This window comes from Aegilops tauschii, chromosome 5, assembly GCF_002575655.3.
Source record: "Aegilops tauschii subsp. strangulata cultivar AL8/78 chromosome 5, Aet v6.0, whole genome shotgun sequence".
Taxonomy (NCBI): Eukaryota; Viridiplantae; Streptophyta; class Magnoliopsida; order Poales; family Poaceae; genus Aegilops; species Aegilops tauschii.
Genome location: NC_053039.3, coordinates 574,416,639 through 574,430,200, shown reverse-complemented (window position 1 = coordinate 574,430,200; position 13,562 = coordinate 574,416,639). Strand labels below are relative to the sequence as shown.

The 13,562-nt window shown below is 50.1% G+C and overlaps 3 protein-coding genes across 4 annotated transcripts; 2 read left to right on the top strand and 1 right to left on the bottom strand.

Annotated features, from left to right (window-relative positions):
- The first annotated feature begins 512 nt into the window (after window positions 1-512).
- LOC109759880 (uncharacterized) lies at window positions 513-3,707 on the top strand. The gene is made up of 2 exons (XM_020318719.4): window positions 513-1,740; window positions 2,277-3,707. The coding sequence occupies exons 1-2, from the start codon at window positions 574-576 to the stop codon at window positions 3,420-3,422; spliced, it is 2,313 nt and encodes a 770-aa protein (XP_020174308.1). The 5' UTR covers window positions 513-573; the 3' UTR covers window positions 3,423-3,707.
- Window positions 3,708-3,910: 203 nt separating this feature from the next.
- Window positions 3,911-4,595, bottom strand: LOC141023215 (uncharacterized). Its single transcript, XM_073499561.1, has 2 exons — window positions 4,025-4,595; window positions 3,911-3,951 (listed from the first exon to the last, which is right to left on the bottom strand). The coding sequence occupies exons 1-2, from the start codon at window positions 4,593-4,595 to the stop codon at window positions 3,911-3,913; spliced, it is 612 nt and encodes a 203-aa protein (XP_073355662.1).
- Window positions 4,596-9,251: 4,656 nt separating this feature from the next.
- On the top strand, window positions 9,252-13,341 carry LOC109738191 (uncharacterized). Of its 2 annotated transcripts, none has more exons than XM_020297287.4 (10): window positions 9,252-9,571; window positions 9,943-10,044; window positions 10,279-10,395; window positions 10,525-11,265; window positions 11,341-11,756; window positions 11,860-11,959; window positions 12,070-12,129; window positions 12,227-12,310; window positions 12,395-12,514; window positions 12,856-13,341. In XM_020297287.4, the coding sequence occupies exons 1-10, from the start codon at window positions 9,443-9,445 to the stop codon at window positions 13,165-13,167; spliced, it is 2,181 nt and encodes a 726-aa protein (XP_020152876.1). In that variant the 5' UTR covers window positions 9,252-9,442; the 3' UTR covers window positions 13,168-13,341. The 2 variants fall into 2 exon arrangements, with proteins under 2 accessions (XP_020152876.1, XP_020152877.1); XM_020297288.4 differs by having other exon boundaries at window positions 9,295-9,571; window positions 9,949-10,044.
- Window positions 13,342-13,562: the final 221 nt, after the last annotated feature.

Genomic DNA, 13,562 nt, shown 5'->3' with positions numbered 1-13,562 from the left:
CAATATGAGCCAAAGGTGTCTCCAGGCGGACGGCCGGTGTCGATGAAGACGGAGACCGCAGGGATAGCGAACCACATGTGGACGACGGTGCCTCAGCTGTCACTGTAGTCACTGTAGTCCTATGTATGTAAAATGCTACTATCTCCGTCCTGGTTTACTAGTTCTTATCGTATACGGGGTCATGTTTTAACCATAATTTTAACTAACAAAATAAATGTTATACATAGCACAAATAATACCGATGAAAACTACATTGAAATACGAATCCAACATTATAAGTTTCGATGACATGCATTAATATTTTACTAGTTAAATATGTGGTTAAATTTGAACCTAAAATACGATGGGGAATAGTAAACCAGACGGAGGTAATAGTAACATCGATGGATCACCCATCTTAAGTCTTGAAACCATCCCCTGCCTTGTGATGACGTACAGTCGGTGACGTCGACGATGCTGTAATGAAACGATCAGTGGATCCAACTATAAATAAATCAGGCATCCGAGGGGAGGGACTATATCATCCAACCACACTTTTCCGTTTCTTCCATTACACAGCATAATAATATAATAATGGGGGAGAGCCGCGGCAGCATCTTCTTCTTCGGGACCTACAGGCCACCTGTGCCCCTGGACATCTTCTCCTGCCCGGCTGATCCGCCGCCGTCATCTGCCGAGGACGAGCTTCTCCTCACCGACGACGCGTCGTACAACCAGAACGGCCGGCCCGTCCCGCCGGCGGCGCTCAAGGAGATCCTGGGTTTCCTGCGCAAGACGAACCCCGAGCTGGCCTCCGACTGCGGCGCCACCCTGGAGGACGTGGACGCGGGCCACGTCACCGGCATGGTTTTCGTCTCCGAGAGGGACCGCGGCCTTGAGACGCTGCACCTAGCCCTGCGCCGCTCCACCGGCGGCGAGGTGAAGGTGCTGAGCCTGCTGGGCGACATCTATGGCTTGGACGATTTAGGCGTGCGCATGGAGGACAGCGGCTGCATCGCCGGCGGCTACATGGTGGATGGCGTCACCGTGGGCCACTCACTCGTCTACGTGTCCACGAAGGAGGAGGTGAAAGCCCGGCGCACCCCGTGGACCGTGGTCTACAGGACCGACCTTGCCGATGGCAAGACCGAGCGCCTCACTCCACAAGGCCAGTACGATCTGAGCCCGGCCGTGTCGCCGTCCGGGAAGATGGTGGCGGTGGCCAACTTCCAGAAGAGCGAGTGGAACGGCGAGATCGAGAACCTCAAGACCGACATCGTGATCATGGAGGTGCACTGGCGAGGGCTGGGGGGCGATGGCCGCAGGCGTGTGATCAAGGACGCCGGCTGGCCGACCTGGGGCAGCGATAACGTCATCTTCTTCCACCGAGGGTTCGACAAGACGCCGCCCACCAACACCGCAGACTGGGCCGTGTTCCGATACGACCTCGCGGCTCACAGGGAAGAGCGGGTCACCCCGGTGGGCATCGACGCCATGACTCCGGCGGCCATCAGCGAGACCAGAGTGGCCGTGGCGACCGTCCGACAGAAATCCAAGCAAGTCGAAATGATGGTGGAGCGCGTGATGGATCAGTACCGGCACGTGGAGATCTTCGACACGACAACCCCTTCGTGCAAGCCGCCCTCTGTACAGATCACCCAGAGGATGAGGCCGTTGGGAGACCACTACAACCCCTTCGTGCTCGATGGCGGCAGACGCATCGGCTATCACCGATGCAGAACTGACAAGCTCACTCCGCACGTACGTCCTATATATACTCATTATTTAGTAGTACTCCCTTCGGTTTTTTAGTCTGCATATAAGATTTAGTCAAAATCAAAATTTACAAAGTTTGACTAACTTTATAGAAATAAAATCAACATCTACAATACTAAAGTTATATTTATGAAAATTAATTTGATCATACATCTAATAATATTGATTTCATAGTGTGAATGTTAATATCTTTTTTTTACAAAGCTAGTCAAACTTTATAAAGTTTGACTTTAAACAAATCTCATATGCAAACTAAAAAGAAACGGAGGGAGTAGTGTATTTACTTCACTCCTAATTGCTTGCTTGATTATATTGTGTCAATCGATCTCTATATATGTCGTCTATCTATCTCTCGAAACAGGCTTTTGCCCCGCTTTATATATGCCGTCTATCTATCTAATCAATTAACGTAATTAACTCTCTATTATTAATTATCTGTGCATGCATTACTGAAGCTGGCTAGTATTTCAAAAAAGTAAACAAAACAAAATTAGCTAACCGAACACGATCTGTATGTATAGGGTGAGCAGAAAAGCATCGAGAAGAGGTTTGACAAGGTGCAGTCGGGCGAATCGGAGGTCGGGCTGTATAGGGTGACGGGCGTGTTCCCGTCCATCTCCAAGAACGGCAAGAAGCTGGCCTTCGTGGACAACGAGTTCCAGGCCGTGTGGCTGGTGGAGGCCGACAGCGAAGCCGCCCCGCGCATCGTCTACAAGGCCAAGTCCAACAAGAGCGTCTTCTCCACGTCGTGGAACCAGAACGACGAGCTGGACACGCTCTACGTCTGCGAAGGCCCGGCTTTCAGCATCGAGAAGCCGGTGCAGATCATCAGGATCCCCAACGTGTCCACCCACGACCCCGAGGAGCACAAGTTGAAGTCGTTCGCCCTCACCGACCACAAGTACAACTGCGCCTTCCCGTCCACCAACCCGGAGGGGACCAAGCTCGTGTTCCGCTCCAGCAGGGACAGGGTCCAGGGAGGGAAGAGGGAGGACAAGAACCTCTTCATCATAGACGCGGAGAAGGGGGAGTACGCTGGCGTGGACCAGCTCACCAATGGGCCATGGACAGACACCCACTGCAGCTGGTCACCCAGGGAAGGCTGCGACTGGATCGTCTTCTCCTCGAGCCGCGGTAAGCCGGGTGGCGCGCCGGCGTCCGACCACGGCTTGGACTCGGGCTACTTCTCCGTCTACCTGGTGAACGCCAAGGACATGGCCGAGGGCGTGGTGCCGGTGCGGGTGATCCACAGCGCGCCCACCATCGCAGGGCACGTGAACCACCCCGTGTTCAGCCCGGACATGATGAGCATCGTCTTCACCGCCGACCTCGCTGCCGTCTCCGTCGACCCCATCTCTATGCCGCACTTCATGCACTCGGTCAGGCCCTACGGCGACATCTTCTCCGTCGAGCTCCTCGACAGGGAGGACATGGCCAAGAACAAGGACATCCACAAGTACCACCGGATCACGCACAGCCGCTACGAGTACTCCACGCCTACGTGGTCGCCCCACACCGACGGCGAGCAAGATCCCAACACCAGGTGGAAGATGCTGGAGAGAGTCCCGTACATCACGCCACGGTGCCCGTACGCGCGCGGCCAACATGGCGAGAAGGAGGGCTGGCACATGACCGGCCACCTCATCATAGACAAGAGGTCCTGCTGATTCTGAATCACCAGCCCCAGTCCATCACTCTCCGGCCGTTTCGTTTCCATCTGCCTACAAAATCACGCGCGCTTGTTCTTCTGGCCATACTTTCATTTGTACTACTCCACGTCCAACTCTCTTCTCTTGTCGTAGCTTCATGCATGCACGCATGCATCCAGCTAGCAGTTTTCTTTCCCATGCACGTACGCACGCATGCAATTAATAAATGGCTGTGTCTACTAGTAAGTGTGACATTGTTATGTTACATGGAAGTTTGTTTTCCGTGTGCCTTCTCGGTACAGCCCGCTCCGCTAACAGTTTTTCTTTTCATCCAGCATGCTAGCTCCCGCACGCACGCATCTACTTTCTTTTTATCCGACTTTTTTTTAGACAATCTCGCGAAGTTTTTATTTAACTCGTCACAATGTTTACAGGGACGAAAGAAAGGTCATCCGGATTGCCTAACCACATACGGCGGCCAACCCCAAGTGATAAAGTATGCTTGGCTAAATTGTGAGCCTCGGTATTCGAGCTCCTAAACTCATGGCTGAAAGAGCAAACTAAGAAAGAACTAGAACGGTCTGTTATCTCTCGGATTATAGCTCCATAGCTAGCCGCACTCTTGTGCTTGATATCATCAATGACGATCTTGCAATCAGAAGCTACAAGAATCCTACGCTCATATAGGTCGTCTGCCAATGCAAGTGCTTCCCGCACGGCAAGAGCTTCTAGTGCTATAGGATCATTAGTTCCGATGAAGGTGACAGTGGAAGCGCCTATGAACAGTCCGTCGCGGCCTCTGCAGACTGTTGCGACAGTTCCACCGGAACTGTTTCCCAGAAGTGCAGCGTCCACGTTTATTTTAACCAGGTTCTCAGGTGGAGCTATCCAACGGGTCGGCCTTGCCTGGGCAGCCACTTGCTCACCTCGTGGCTTCTTCAACATCTGCAGCTCGTTGACGAAAGAGTTTACAAATGCATTGGTCGCAAAAGGAGTCTGGTATATATCCTCATATATCACTTTCCTTCTCGAACTCCAAATCTCCCAAAGAGTGACGTCCAGCCGAGTGAACTCAGTGTGGTTTAGCAAGATTTGCATATTAAACAACCATCTCCTTGCATTTGGGTTAGTGTCGATGCTCATATGTTCAACCAGCGACTCAGGTGGTAAAGCCCAAACGCTCCTCGCCATGGTGCACTCCCGAAGTGCGTGTGTCGCCACGAGTCAGCCGCGCCACACAGCCGGCATGCCAGCGAGTCAGCCATGTGGCGATGATGGAGGAGATCATTTGTAGGAATTGATTACCTCGCTAGACGCCAAAGGAAAACTCGAATTTTACTTGGCACCTGGGTGCACCACAAAGAAGACCAGCCATTGCTCTCAACAGTACTAGATGGCCCCTCCGTTTGATGCAGCCAATTTTCCCGTGTTAGCTTGGTGTTTTGAATCATCCTCTAGGCTGATCGCACAGTGATGTTTCCCGGATCCTCCTTGCTCCATGCCCAGAAATCATCAACTCTTCTTGTACACAAAGGTATTTTGAGAATTGCTTCGGCGCCAATTGGTATGAAAACTGTTATCTAGTCCCTCCTTCCAAGAAGAGGTGGCTTGCTCAATCAACTCATGCACCCGTGTCGGTGGATCAGCTACCAGTGAAGTTATAGGCCGAAGTATGTCCTGCCTCGGGATCCAGTTATGTTCCCATATAAGGGCGTCTTCTCCGGTCCCTATCCTCCGGATCACACCCTGTTTCATCATGTCCCTCCATAACTCTGCTGTAAAATAGGTGCGTACCTGGGCCGAAAAGTCCTTTTTGGTCAGCAGTAGGCCGAAAAGTCCTTTTTGGTCACCAGTAGGCCGAAAAGTCCCTGGGGCCCACCTTTTTACATGAACGGGTGGACGAAACTGCATGGCTCCGCTCTTCGGCTTATGTTAGGCCGAAAAGGTTTTTTTTACTTGTGAATGTTGTGCAACCATTGCCCATCCCGCCATATGTTCCCGCCACCCGTTTCCCGCCAACCCCTTCCCGCCATAAGTTCCCACCAACCCTTTCCCTTCATACCGAAGTCGTTCTTTCCCGCCATTTTCTCCATCCATAGATACTGACTCAGAGATGCGAATAGTCTAAAACTAACATAGATAACCATATCACTGTGGGGGGCGACGACGAATCTGGGTCTTCCTCGGGCGAGGACCGGAAGGCGATAAGCGCTGAGGCGGTGCACGATGCTCACGATAACCACGACCATAGATAACCTCGTCTGTCACTGTCTGTGTTCCCTGCGACGGTGGTGGTGGTGGAGTGTTTAACACTGTCTGCGAGAAGTCATAAGTGTTTGCATCTTGGTCATCATTATCCCCGTCGCCCTCTAAGAACGAAGCACCACCACTAAGCATCGGTGACTGCATTGAATGCATGAACGGTTGCGACTGGTTGCCGCCTGCGGTAAAGTAAAACATGTAAAATTGATACAAATGCATGAACAATGCATGAACGAAGCACCACCACTAAGCATCAGTGACTACACAGAATGCATGAACGGTTACTACAACGTTGAAAAGAATGTAGTAAGTAGTGTTACCTACTTCCATCTGCTGATGCCAGTAAGCGCTCCCTGGTTGTGAAGGAGGTGTCTGATGCCAGGAAGAGCTCCCTGGTTGTGAAGGATGAGGTTCTGAACGGTGCACAGAGGGTCGTGGTTCTGACTGGTGCACAGAGGGTCGTGGTTCTAACTGGTGCACAGAGGGTCGTGGTTGCAATATGACGAAGTACGGGAGTAAAACTGAGGTTGCAATATGACGAAGTACGTAGAGTAAAACCTAAAATTCTGTCATTTTCTGAAACATATGGAACGATACTAACATATCCTCGCATGCAGGCGTACATCGACAAATTCAGAAGAGAGCTACCTGTTGTGCTTGTCGATTCACCCTACAACAAAATGAAATACAGGAGTAGGTTCAAGCAGTACCATGCTAGGCAATCGGATGCAGCTGCGGTTGAAGACGACGAGGATGCCAGCAGTTAGTCCAGCATTGTGGTCCATTCTTACATGTGGAGTGTACACTTGGCCATAAAGCGATAGAGTAGGGTGTGGTTGGGTTTTAGTCCCGAAGAAGGTTTCCTAGCCGTGTTCTTAGTCCATTGCACATGAGTCAAGTTGTAAAACTTCAATAATATTGGTTACTATATTTTGCTTGAAATAAATTTGGTCTCTACGGGATCTCGTAGAAATCTATATTTGCTTTTTACTACCATGTGACAGTAATGGTGCCTGGGGCAACCCTAGAAGAATAATGGATTATGATATGTCTATTTTCATACGAGAGAAAAAATTATTAAAGCATGAGCATAGCCTCACAACAGAAGTCAAAAATACTGCCTGATTCAACACGCCATCCCAGCTATGTCTCGTAGGCAGGCCGCAAAGCCAAAAAAATAGAGCATAGGATAACAAGAGTAAAAGCACGTACCATAGGGGGCCTCTGCAGGTGCTGCAACGCTGAATTGAAGCGATCACCTTCAGGAGCACAGTGGTGTGGCCATGGTACATCCATCCTGCCTCAGGGAATCACATAGCATGTTCTGTCATAGCCCTGCAAAACAGAGGGAAAATTACTACTTGTACTAACCTTGTCAAGTGTGTGCATGTAACAAATGTTGGACATAACTAAACACGGAAGAATGAAATGCAACATATGGAAGAATCGAATGCTCATTCCTTTCTCTCTGCCTTTTGCGAGGACCATTACTCTCCCTTTAACAAGGCTAAAACATCATAATAAGACTTAACAGCAATCTTGAAAAGGTGGATATCCCATGTGAATCTAATTTTTCATATAAAGCACATGCCAAGTCTGTTGATCCCAGTCCAGCAATTGCACAAGAAGAAGCGAGCATCATAAATATTGAGCAACATAAGCTATGAATTGTTTATAGTACATTCCAAAATTAATAGCTTGTCATCTCTATTGATCTCCAAATCTCACCTATCAGCCAAATTGAAAGAATACATGTTGAATGCAACGATTGAACGTTCGTAGATCAAGCAGTCGGGGCTGGACGAATGGGGCTGGCCGTCGAGGCCGGCGGCCGGCTTCATCTAGTCCCGCAGAACATGATCCATACCCAACCACCTTGCCATCGGACGAGATGCATGGCCAGATCAAAGCTGCAGCCATGGCTGAGAAATGATATGTAGAGGACGCAGACAACCAATTGGGGTGTGGGAAAGAGGTTGCCTATAACCTTGTGGCTATAGGCACCCGCATGGAGGACCGGGAGGTGGGATGGCGCCGACTCTTCGCCGGCGGCCGCCGCGGGGAGGGCAGTGGGCCTCCTCTCGTGTTCGTTGAAAAGGTCGTGCGAGATCGCGAGGGAATTGGGATGGAGGAAGGGAGGGGCCGCGACGCGCGGCTAGATCCTGCCGGCGACGAGGGAGGGAGGGGCCGCGACGAGCGGCTAGATCCTGCCGGCGAGGATTAAAACCGTAGTTGCGGCGAGGAATAAACCCTAGCGAACGGGATAAATATCGAACCGAAAATAGCCCTGAAATTCGTACCGAGAATACCCTCGAAATATTTGGGAGGGAAAATCAGATCAGTTCGAAATATTTTTTTCTCCCGAAAATGCCCCTCGGGGTCTGATATAATACACGTGACATCAGCGTATTGCATCGGATCTGGACCGTCAAATTCGCTCCGACGGACGGTCCATATCGTCCGGATGCACTATAAAATGACTCAATAAAAATTACATCAACGCTCCTAAACCACGGATGCTGCCAAAACAAGACGACGCAACGATGAGGCCACTCACATACCGGAGCCGGCCCGACCTTACCGATGACACTAAGGAAGTCTATGTGCGTGTGCCCTTAAGGACCAGCGCCATAGAGTTGTAGTCATCGCCTTGAACCCTTGAATCAATCTGAAGAATCTGACACCAAATGTTTCCATCACATATGCACGACGAGAAACCCCAACGTCGCTGCTCCGAGGCGCTGGCACAAATATACTCCGAAGCGCTGTCTAATCCAGCCCAGCAGAAATGCTCGAAGAAAAAATGCCACCATACATCCGAGCACCGCCTCCACGAGGACTAAACTTAGAACTATATGCTAGCTAGCCAGAGCCGAGATACCAGAATTTCACTCCCGTTACTGGCAGCTGGAGCGGCAGGTAGAAGGGAGGTGAATCCATCTGCTCGTCGACGGAGTTCGATGGCAGGAAGACTTTGCCCTAGTCGCATTGCGATTATGCCGTATAAGTTGCTACTTTACAAGGAGGAAAATAGTGTCATCTTAATTATATCATAATTTTTTGTTGTGATTTATCTACATCAAAAACACAGAAATCATAATTTATTAATGGGAAATAAGTAGTCACAACAAGAGTGGGGGGAAAGGTTCATATGTAACCATCTAGACTAGTTTACGAGAAAGGTAACATATCAAGAGGGTGGGCCACTGATAAGTCGTAAAAATGGCGAGGCGTCGCCCTCGTCGAACCGACTGGCCCGGCCACCAACCAATGCACTACAAACCCTTGCTAAACCTTCACTCACACTACTACTCATCCAGTCCAACCCTCCATCCATGTGGGTGTGGCGTTGTTGTTGTTGTATGTCGGACAGCAGGCCATTCTTCTTCTTCTTCTTCTTCTTTATTGGATTACAAGGCAAGATAAGCACAAGAGCAGACCGTCTCCATCCATCCATCCACCGCCACCTGACCAACCAACTCACTCCCTCGCTCACCAATGGCAATGGAGAGTGAAAGCGACCATGGCACCGCCGTGCGTGCGTGTTGCGGTTACATACCATACGTACGTGGACCCGCCGCCGACACCAACAACATCCCAGCCCACTTCCTGACCCTCTCCCTCCTCCTTGCTCATTTCTTCTTCTTCGTCGCCGGCCTCTCTCTTCACGCGCATGCACTCCAACAGTGACGAAATACTTGCACCCTACCTACGTGCCTAGCTGCTGCGACGAGGCCGGCCGGACGTCCGTCGTGGTGCGGTGATCGGATTCGGTGATGGAGTACGTGGCCGCGGCGCGGTCTCTGACTCCGATGAGCCGCAGGACTCGCCATGCTCACCGCCTCCAGCTCGCCGCCGATCCTCCTCTGCAGGCTCCTCCTCCTCCTCCTCCTCTTCCTCCTCCGGTGAGTGCACTACTATGCTCAGTCACCTTATAGGATCATACAGCAATTAATTCACTTCACAGATAGCTAGTGTGTCAGTCAGGTGGTTTCGTTTCCTTTTCTGTTCCATCCACTGCATTCACTCAATTCAATTCAATTGGATCAAGCAAGTTCAGTTCCTCTTTTAATGGACGAATGCCTTGCAAATAAACTCGTGGGGACCAGCTAGCGGCCCATAGACGGCAAATATTATATTAGCATGGGCCAGACCCATTCACATTAGCCCATCAATGCATCAATGCGGCCCAAATTACCGTGTCCTCTTTTTCAAAAAAGAGAAACAACTTTTACCATGCCCGCTCTGCTTCTTCTGATGCTGATCCAATGTAAAGGTTCAGTTGCAGCCGACGACGGCAGGCATTGGCATTGGCAACGGCAACGGCATACAGGTGCAACAACAACACAGCCATAGGCGCATGGATCTTGAGCAAGAGGTACTACCGGTTATTCTTTCTTGTATAAAATATACTCCCTCCGTCCCATAATATAAGAACGTTTTTGACACTACACTAGTGTTAAAAACGTTCTTATATTATGAGACAGAGGGAGTAAATTATAACAACTTTTCTGAATTTACCATGTCCTTTTTTCAAAGACAAAAAACAACTTTTACCATGCGTCTATGCCCGCTCTGCTTCTTCTGACGCTGAACCAATGTAAACGTTCAGTTGCAGCCGACGACGGCAGGCATAGTCAATGGCAACGGCGCGCAGATGCAACAACAACAACAACAACAACAACAACAACAACAACAAAGCCAGAGGCGCATGGATCTTGAGCAAGAGGTACTGCCGATTATTCTTTCTTGTATGAAATATAAACTACAACATGCAATTTATTTTCTGCAATGCACTTCCATGAACAAATTGAAGTTTGGAGACTGAAAGTGTAAGGGAGTACGTGGGGGGGTGCAGGTGGCGGAGCTGAAGCAGCAGCTGGGCAACGAGCAGATGGTGCACCACATCCTCGAGCGCGCCCTGCACGCCCCGACCAATTCATCAAACTCGGCGCGCTCCGTGCTCCTCAACATCCCGGCCTTCATCCCGGCCAAGGCCAAGCAGCTGCTCGCCGAGCTCGTGCTCGTCGAGGAGGAGATCACGCGCCTCGAGTCCCAGATACACACCATGAAGGGCGGTCTGACCCTCTCGCAGCAGCAGCGAGCATCAATTTCAATGGCGTCCAACACGTACTCGTACCCGGCAAGTGTCCAAACCAACAATAATGGCAACGGCAACGGTAACCCGCCAAGTATCTACACTAACGAGAGCAGTGGCAATGGTCGTGTCAGCAATGGAGGAACAGCTAAAACACCGGGTAACACCCCGACGGCACACTCGGCTCAGGCGTCGGCTCGTCATGGCAGCAACAATGTCAATGGAGGAGCTACGATAGGTAACCGCACGCCCACGCACACGGCGCCGACGTTGGCTCGTCAAGCCTCGAATGAGGTGGCGCCGGAGATAAAGTCCATGTTCTTCATCAGCCAGGCCATGAACGCCGAGTACCTCCAGCGACACCTCGCCGCCACGGCCACCGACGACAAGCCGGCCAAGAGCCCCAGAGACCAGGCCAGAGGGTCATCGGGAGCCGCCGCCGTCAGCCCGAAGCTCAACGGTAACATCTTCGGCCTCCCGCCAAGAAACTCCCTTGAAAAGGTAACCACCAACCCAAACTGAACGAAGAACCATTTGTCGATGGGTTGCTCTGCTCATGCTCTGTTTTTCCAAAAGCAATCGGAGCGAGCACCAGAAAAACCCACCAGAGTCTCCCGAGAACCTTCGCCGCCGGCGAAGAGGGACGAGCAGAGCAAGGCCCAGCTGCCGAACAAGCTGTCGGAGAGGATCGTGAAGTGCCTGGCGGTGATCTTCATCAGGCTCCTCCGGTCGTCGCGGGTGGCCGAGATGGAGAAGTCCGGCAACCTCGCCAGGTCGGGGAACCTGCAGGGAAGCTTCCGGATCGACACGGTTCTGAACGTGGCGGCTGCCAAGGAGAAGGACCAGAGGGGCCAACAGGACCACTACGGCATCTTCGGGTTGCCGGACTCGGTGATCCGGGACATCGGCCCATACAAGAACCTCGTGAGGTTCACATCGAGTGCCTTCGATCTCCGAGGGTTCTCCAGCTCCCCTCTGCTCACCAAGCTGAGGTAAATAATAGTAGTACTACATTTAAATGTTCATCCAAATTTACTGCTTGTGTTAATTCTAGATTTTAGTGGTTATATATAATTCTTGGATGTGTGACGGTAGGGAGATGTTGGAGGCCTTGCAGCAGGTGGATTTGAGGTTTCTGACGCACCAGCAGAAGCTAGCGTTTTGGTTGAACATTTACAACACCTGCATCATGCACGTATGTACATTTTTTACCTTCGGCGCATTTCTTCGAGGTAGAGGTTTTGGTATCTACCGTTTAGTTATGGAAATTGTGTGTGTGTGTGTGTGTTTTGAATAAATGTGCAGGGAATCCTGCAGCATGGTTTGCCCTCAAACTCTGAAAAGTTGCTGGCACTGAAGAACAAGGTAGAATAGTCTGTTTCGACAAACATTATGTTTCTTCTTAATTTTTCTAGTTGTGTAAAGAAAGTGTAACTTTTATGGTTTGTTTCCTTCCTTTCAGGCAACCATCAATGTTTCAGGGCAGAAGTTCAATGCACTGGTGATTGAAAATTTCGTCTTGAGGCAACCATCCAGTGTGAAAGAAGTGAGCATTTTGTGCATTTTATTTTGCTTTAAGTTGCAACTGCACAACAAGAATGTGTCATTCTCATGAGAACAAACACCGCAGGAATTCTGGAAGTGCAATGTCGATGTCGAAGAACAGCAGGTGAGGGGTCTCTATGGATTGAATAGTTCGGAGCCAAACATTCTTTTCGCGATGTGCTGCGGCACCAGATCTTCGCCAGCGGTAAGTCCATGCAGTCCTAAACATCTGGTCCTAAACCTCCTAATGAACGAATGACTACTCCTGAATTACCACGCATGTTTACCCTCCTTGAATGCTTGAAATTTCTACTAGATTTACCACCAGTGACAACTGAATTTTGTATTGTACATGCCATAGTTTTAAATAGCCGGCTATAGCTTCGCTATAGCCCGCTATAGCCTTTTCATCAAGGTGCCGCTAAATGGTCGCCTTCACAAATAACCCGCTATAGACCGCTTTAGCCCGCTATAACTCCGCTATAGCTGATTTGGAGGCCCGCCGCTATTTAAAACATTAGTACATGCAAATATTGTGAGTTGCAGCTGAGGATATACAAGGCGGACCGCGTGATGATGGATCTGGAGAAGGCGAAGCTGGATTACCTACAGGCTTCGCTGGTGGTGACCTCGACGAGGAGGCTAATGATCCCAGGCCTGATACACTCCAACATGCACGACTTTGCCAAAAACATGGAGTCGCTGCTTCGGTGGATCTGTGACCAGCTCCCGACATCTTGGTCGCTCAGGAAATCCATGGTAGACTGTCTGAGGGGACACCAGGGCCACCTCAAGGTTGAAGACGTCGTGGAGGTGATCCCATATGATTATGAGTTTCAGTACCTGTTGCCCATGTGAACATGGATGCTATTGTTGTAACTTTAGTGGTACTGCACAAATGGCATACAGATTTCCATGTATATATTGTTGTCTTAGAGGTGAAAAGGGTGGTTTGACCCATACAGTTTTTTGTGATTACAATCTTTATTTTTTGTATCAAAATTAATAAAAATAGTTATTGGTGTGTCTTTTCTTGTGCAATGAATGGAGTATTGGAGAGTACATGAAAAACATAGGCCATTATAAATCTAGGAGGCGGATCGACGGTCTGCTTCGATTGTGTTGATGAAGTTCGTTGTTGGTGTCTCAGTTGAGATGAATACAAATTTTTTGAAACGGTTGGATTTGAGGTGATTGGCCCCTAGGGTCTGCCTTGGGCCGGCTTTGAAGTTATCTTATGCAATGCAGCTTCG

Bases quoted from the DNA above. Each gene is read 5' to 3' on its own strand.
- LOC109759880 (XM_020318719.4), top strand. From the start codon at position 574: ATGGGGGAGAGCCGCGGCAGCATCTTCTTCTTCGGGACCTACAGGCCA. The intron at 1,741-2,276 runs GTACGTCCTATA...CTGTATGTATAG, and splicing joins CTGACAAGCTCACTCCGCAC to GGTGAGCAGAAAAGCATCGA.
- LOC109738191 (XM_020297287.4), top strand. From the start codon at position 9,443: ATGGAGTACGTGGCCGCGGCGCGGTCTCTGACTCCGATGAGCCGCAGG. The intron at 10,045-10,278 runs GTACTACCGGTT...GTAAACGTTCAG, and splicing joins GCATGGATCTTGAGCAAGAG to TTGCAGCCGACGACGGCAGG. The intron at 12,130-12,226 runs GTAGAATAGTCT...CCTTCCTTTCAG, and splicing joins TGCTGGCACTGAAGAACAAG to GCAACCATCAATGTTTCAGG.
- LOC141023215 (XM_073499561.1), bottom strand. From the start codon at position 4,595: ATGGCGAGGAGCGTTTGGGCTTTACCACCTGAGTCGCTGGTTGAACAT. The intron at 3,952-4,024 runs GTGCGGCTAGCT...TTGCTCTTTCAG, and splicing joins TGATGATATCAAGCACAAGA to CCATGAGTTTAGGAGCTCGA.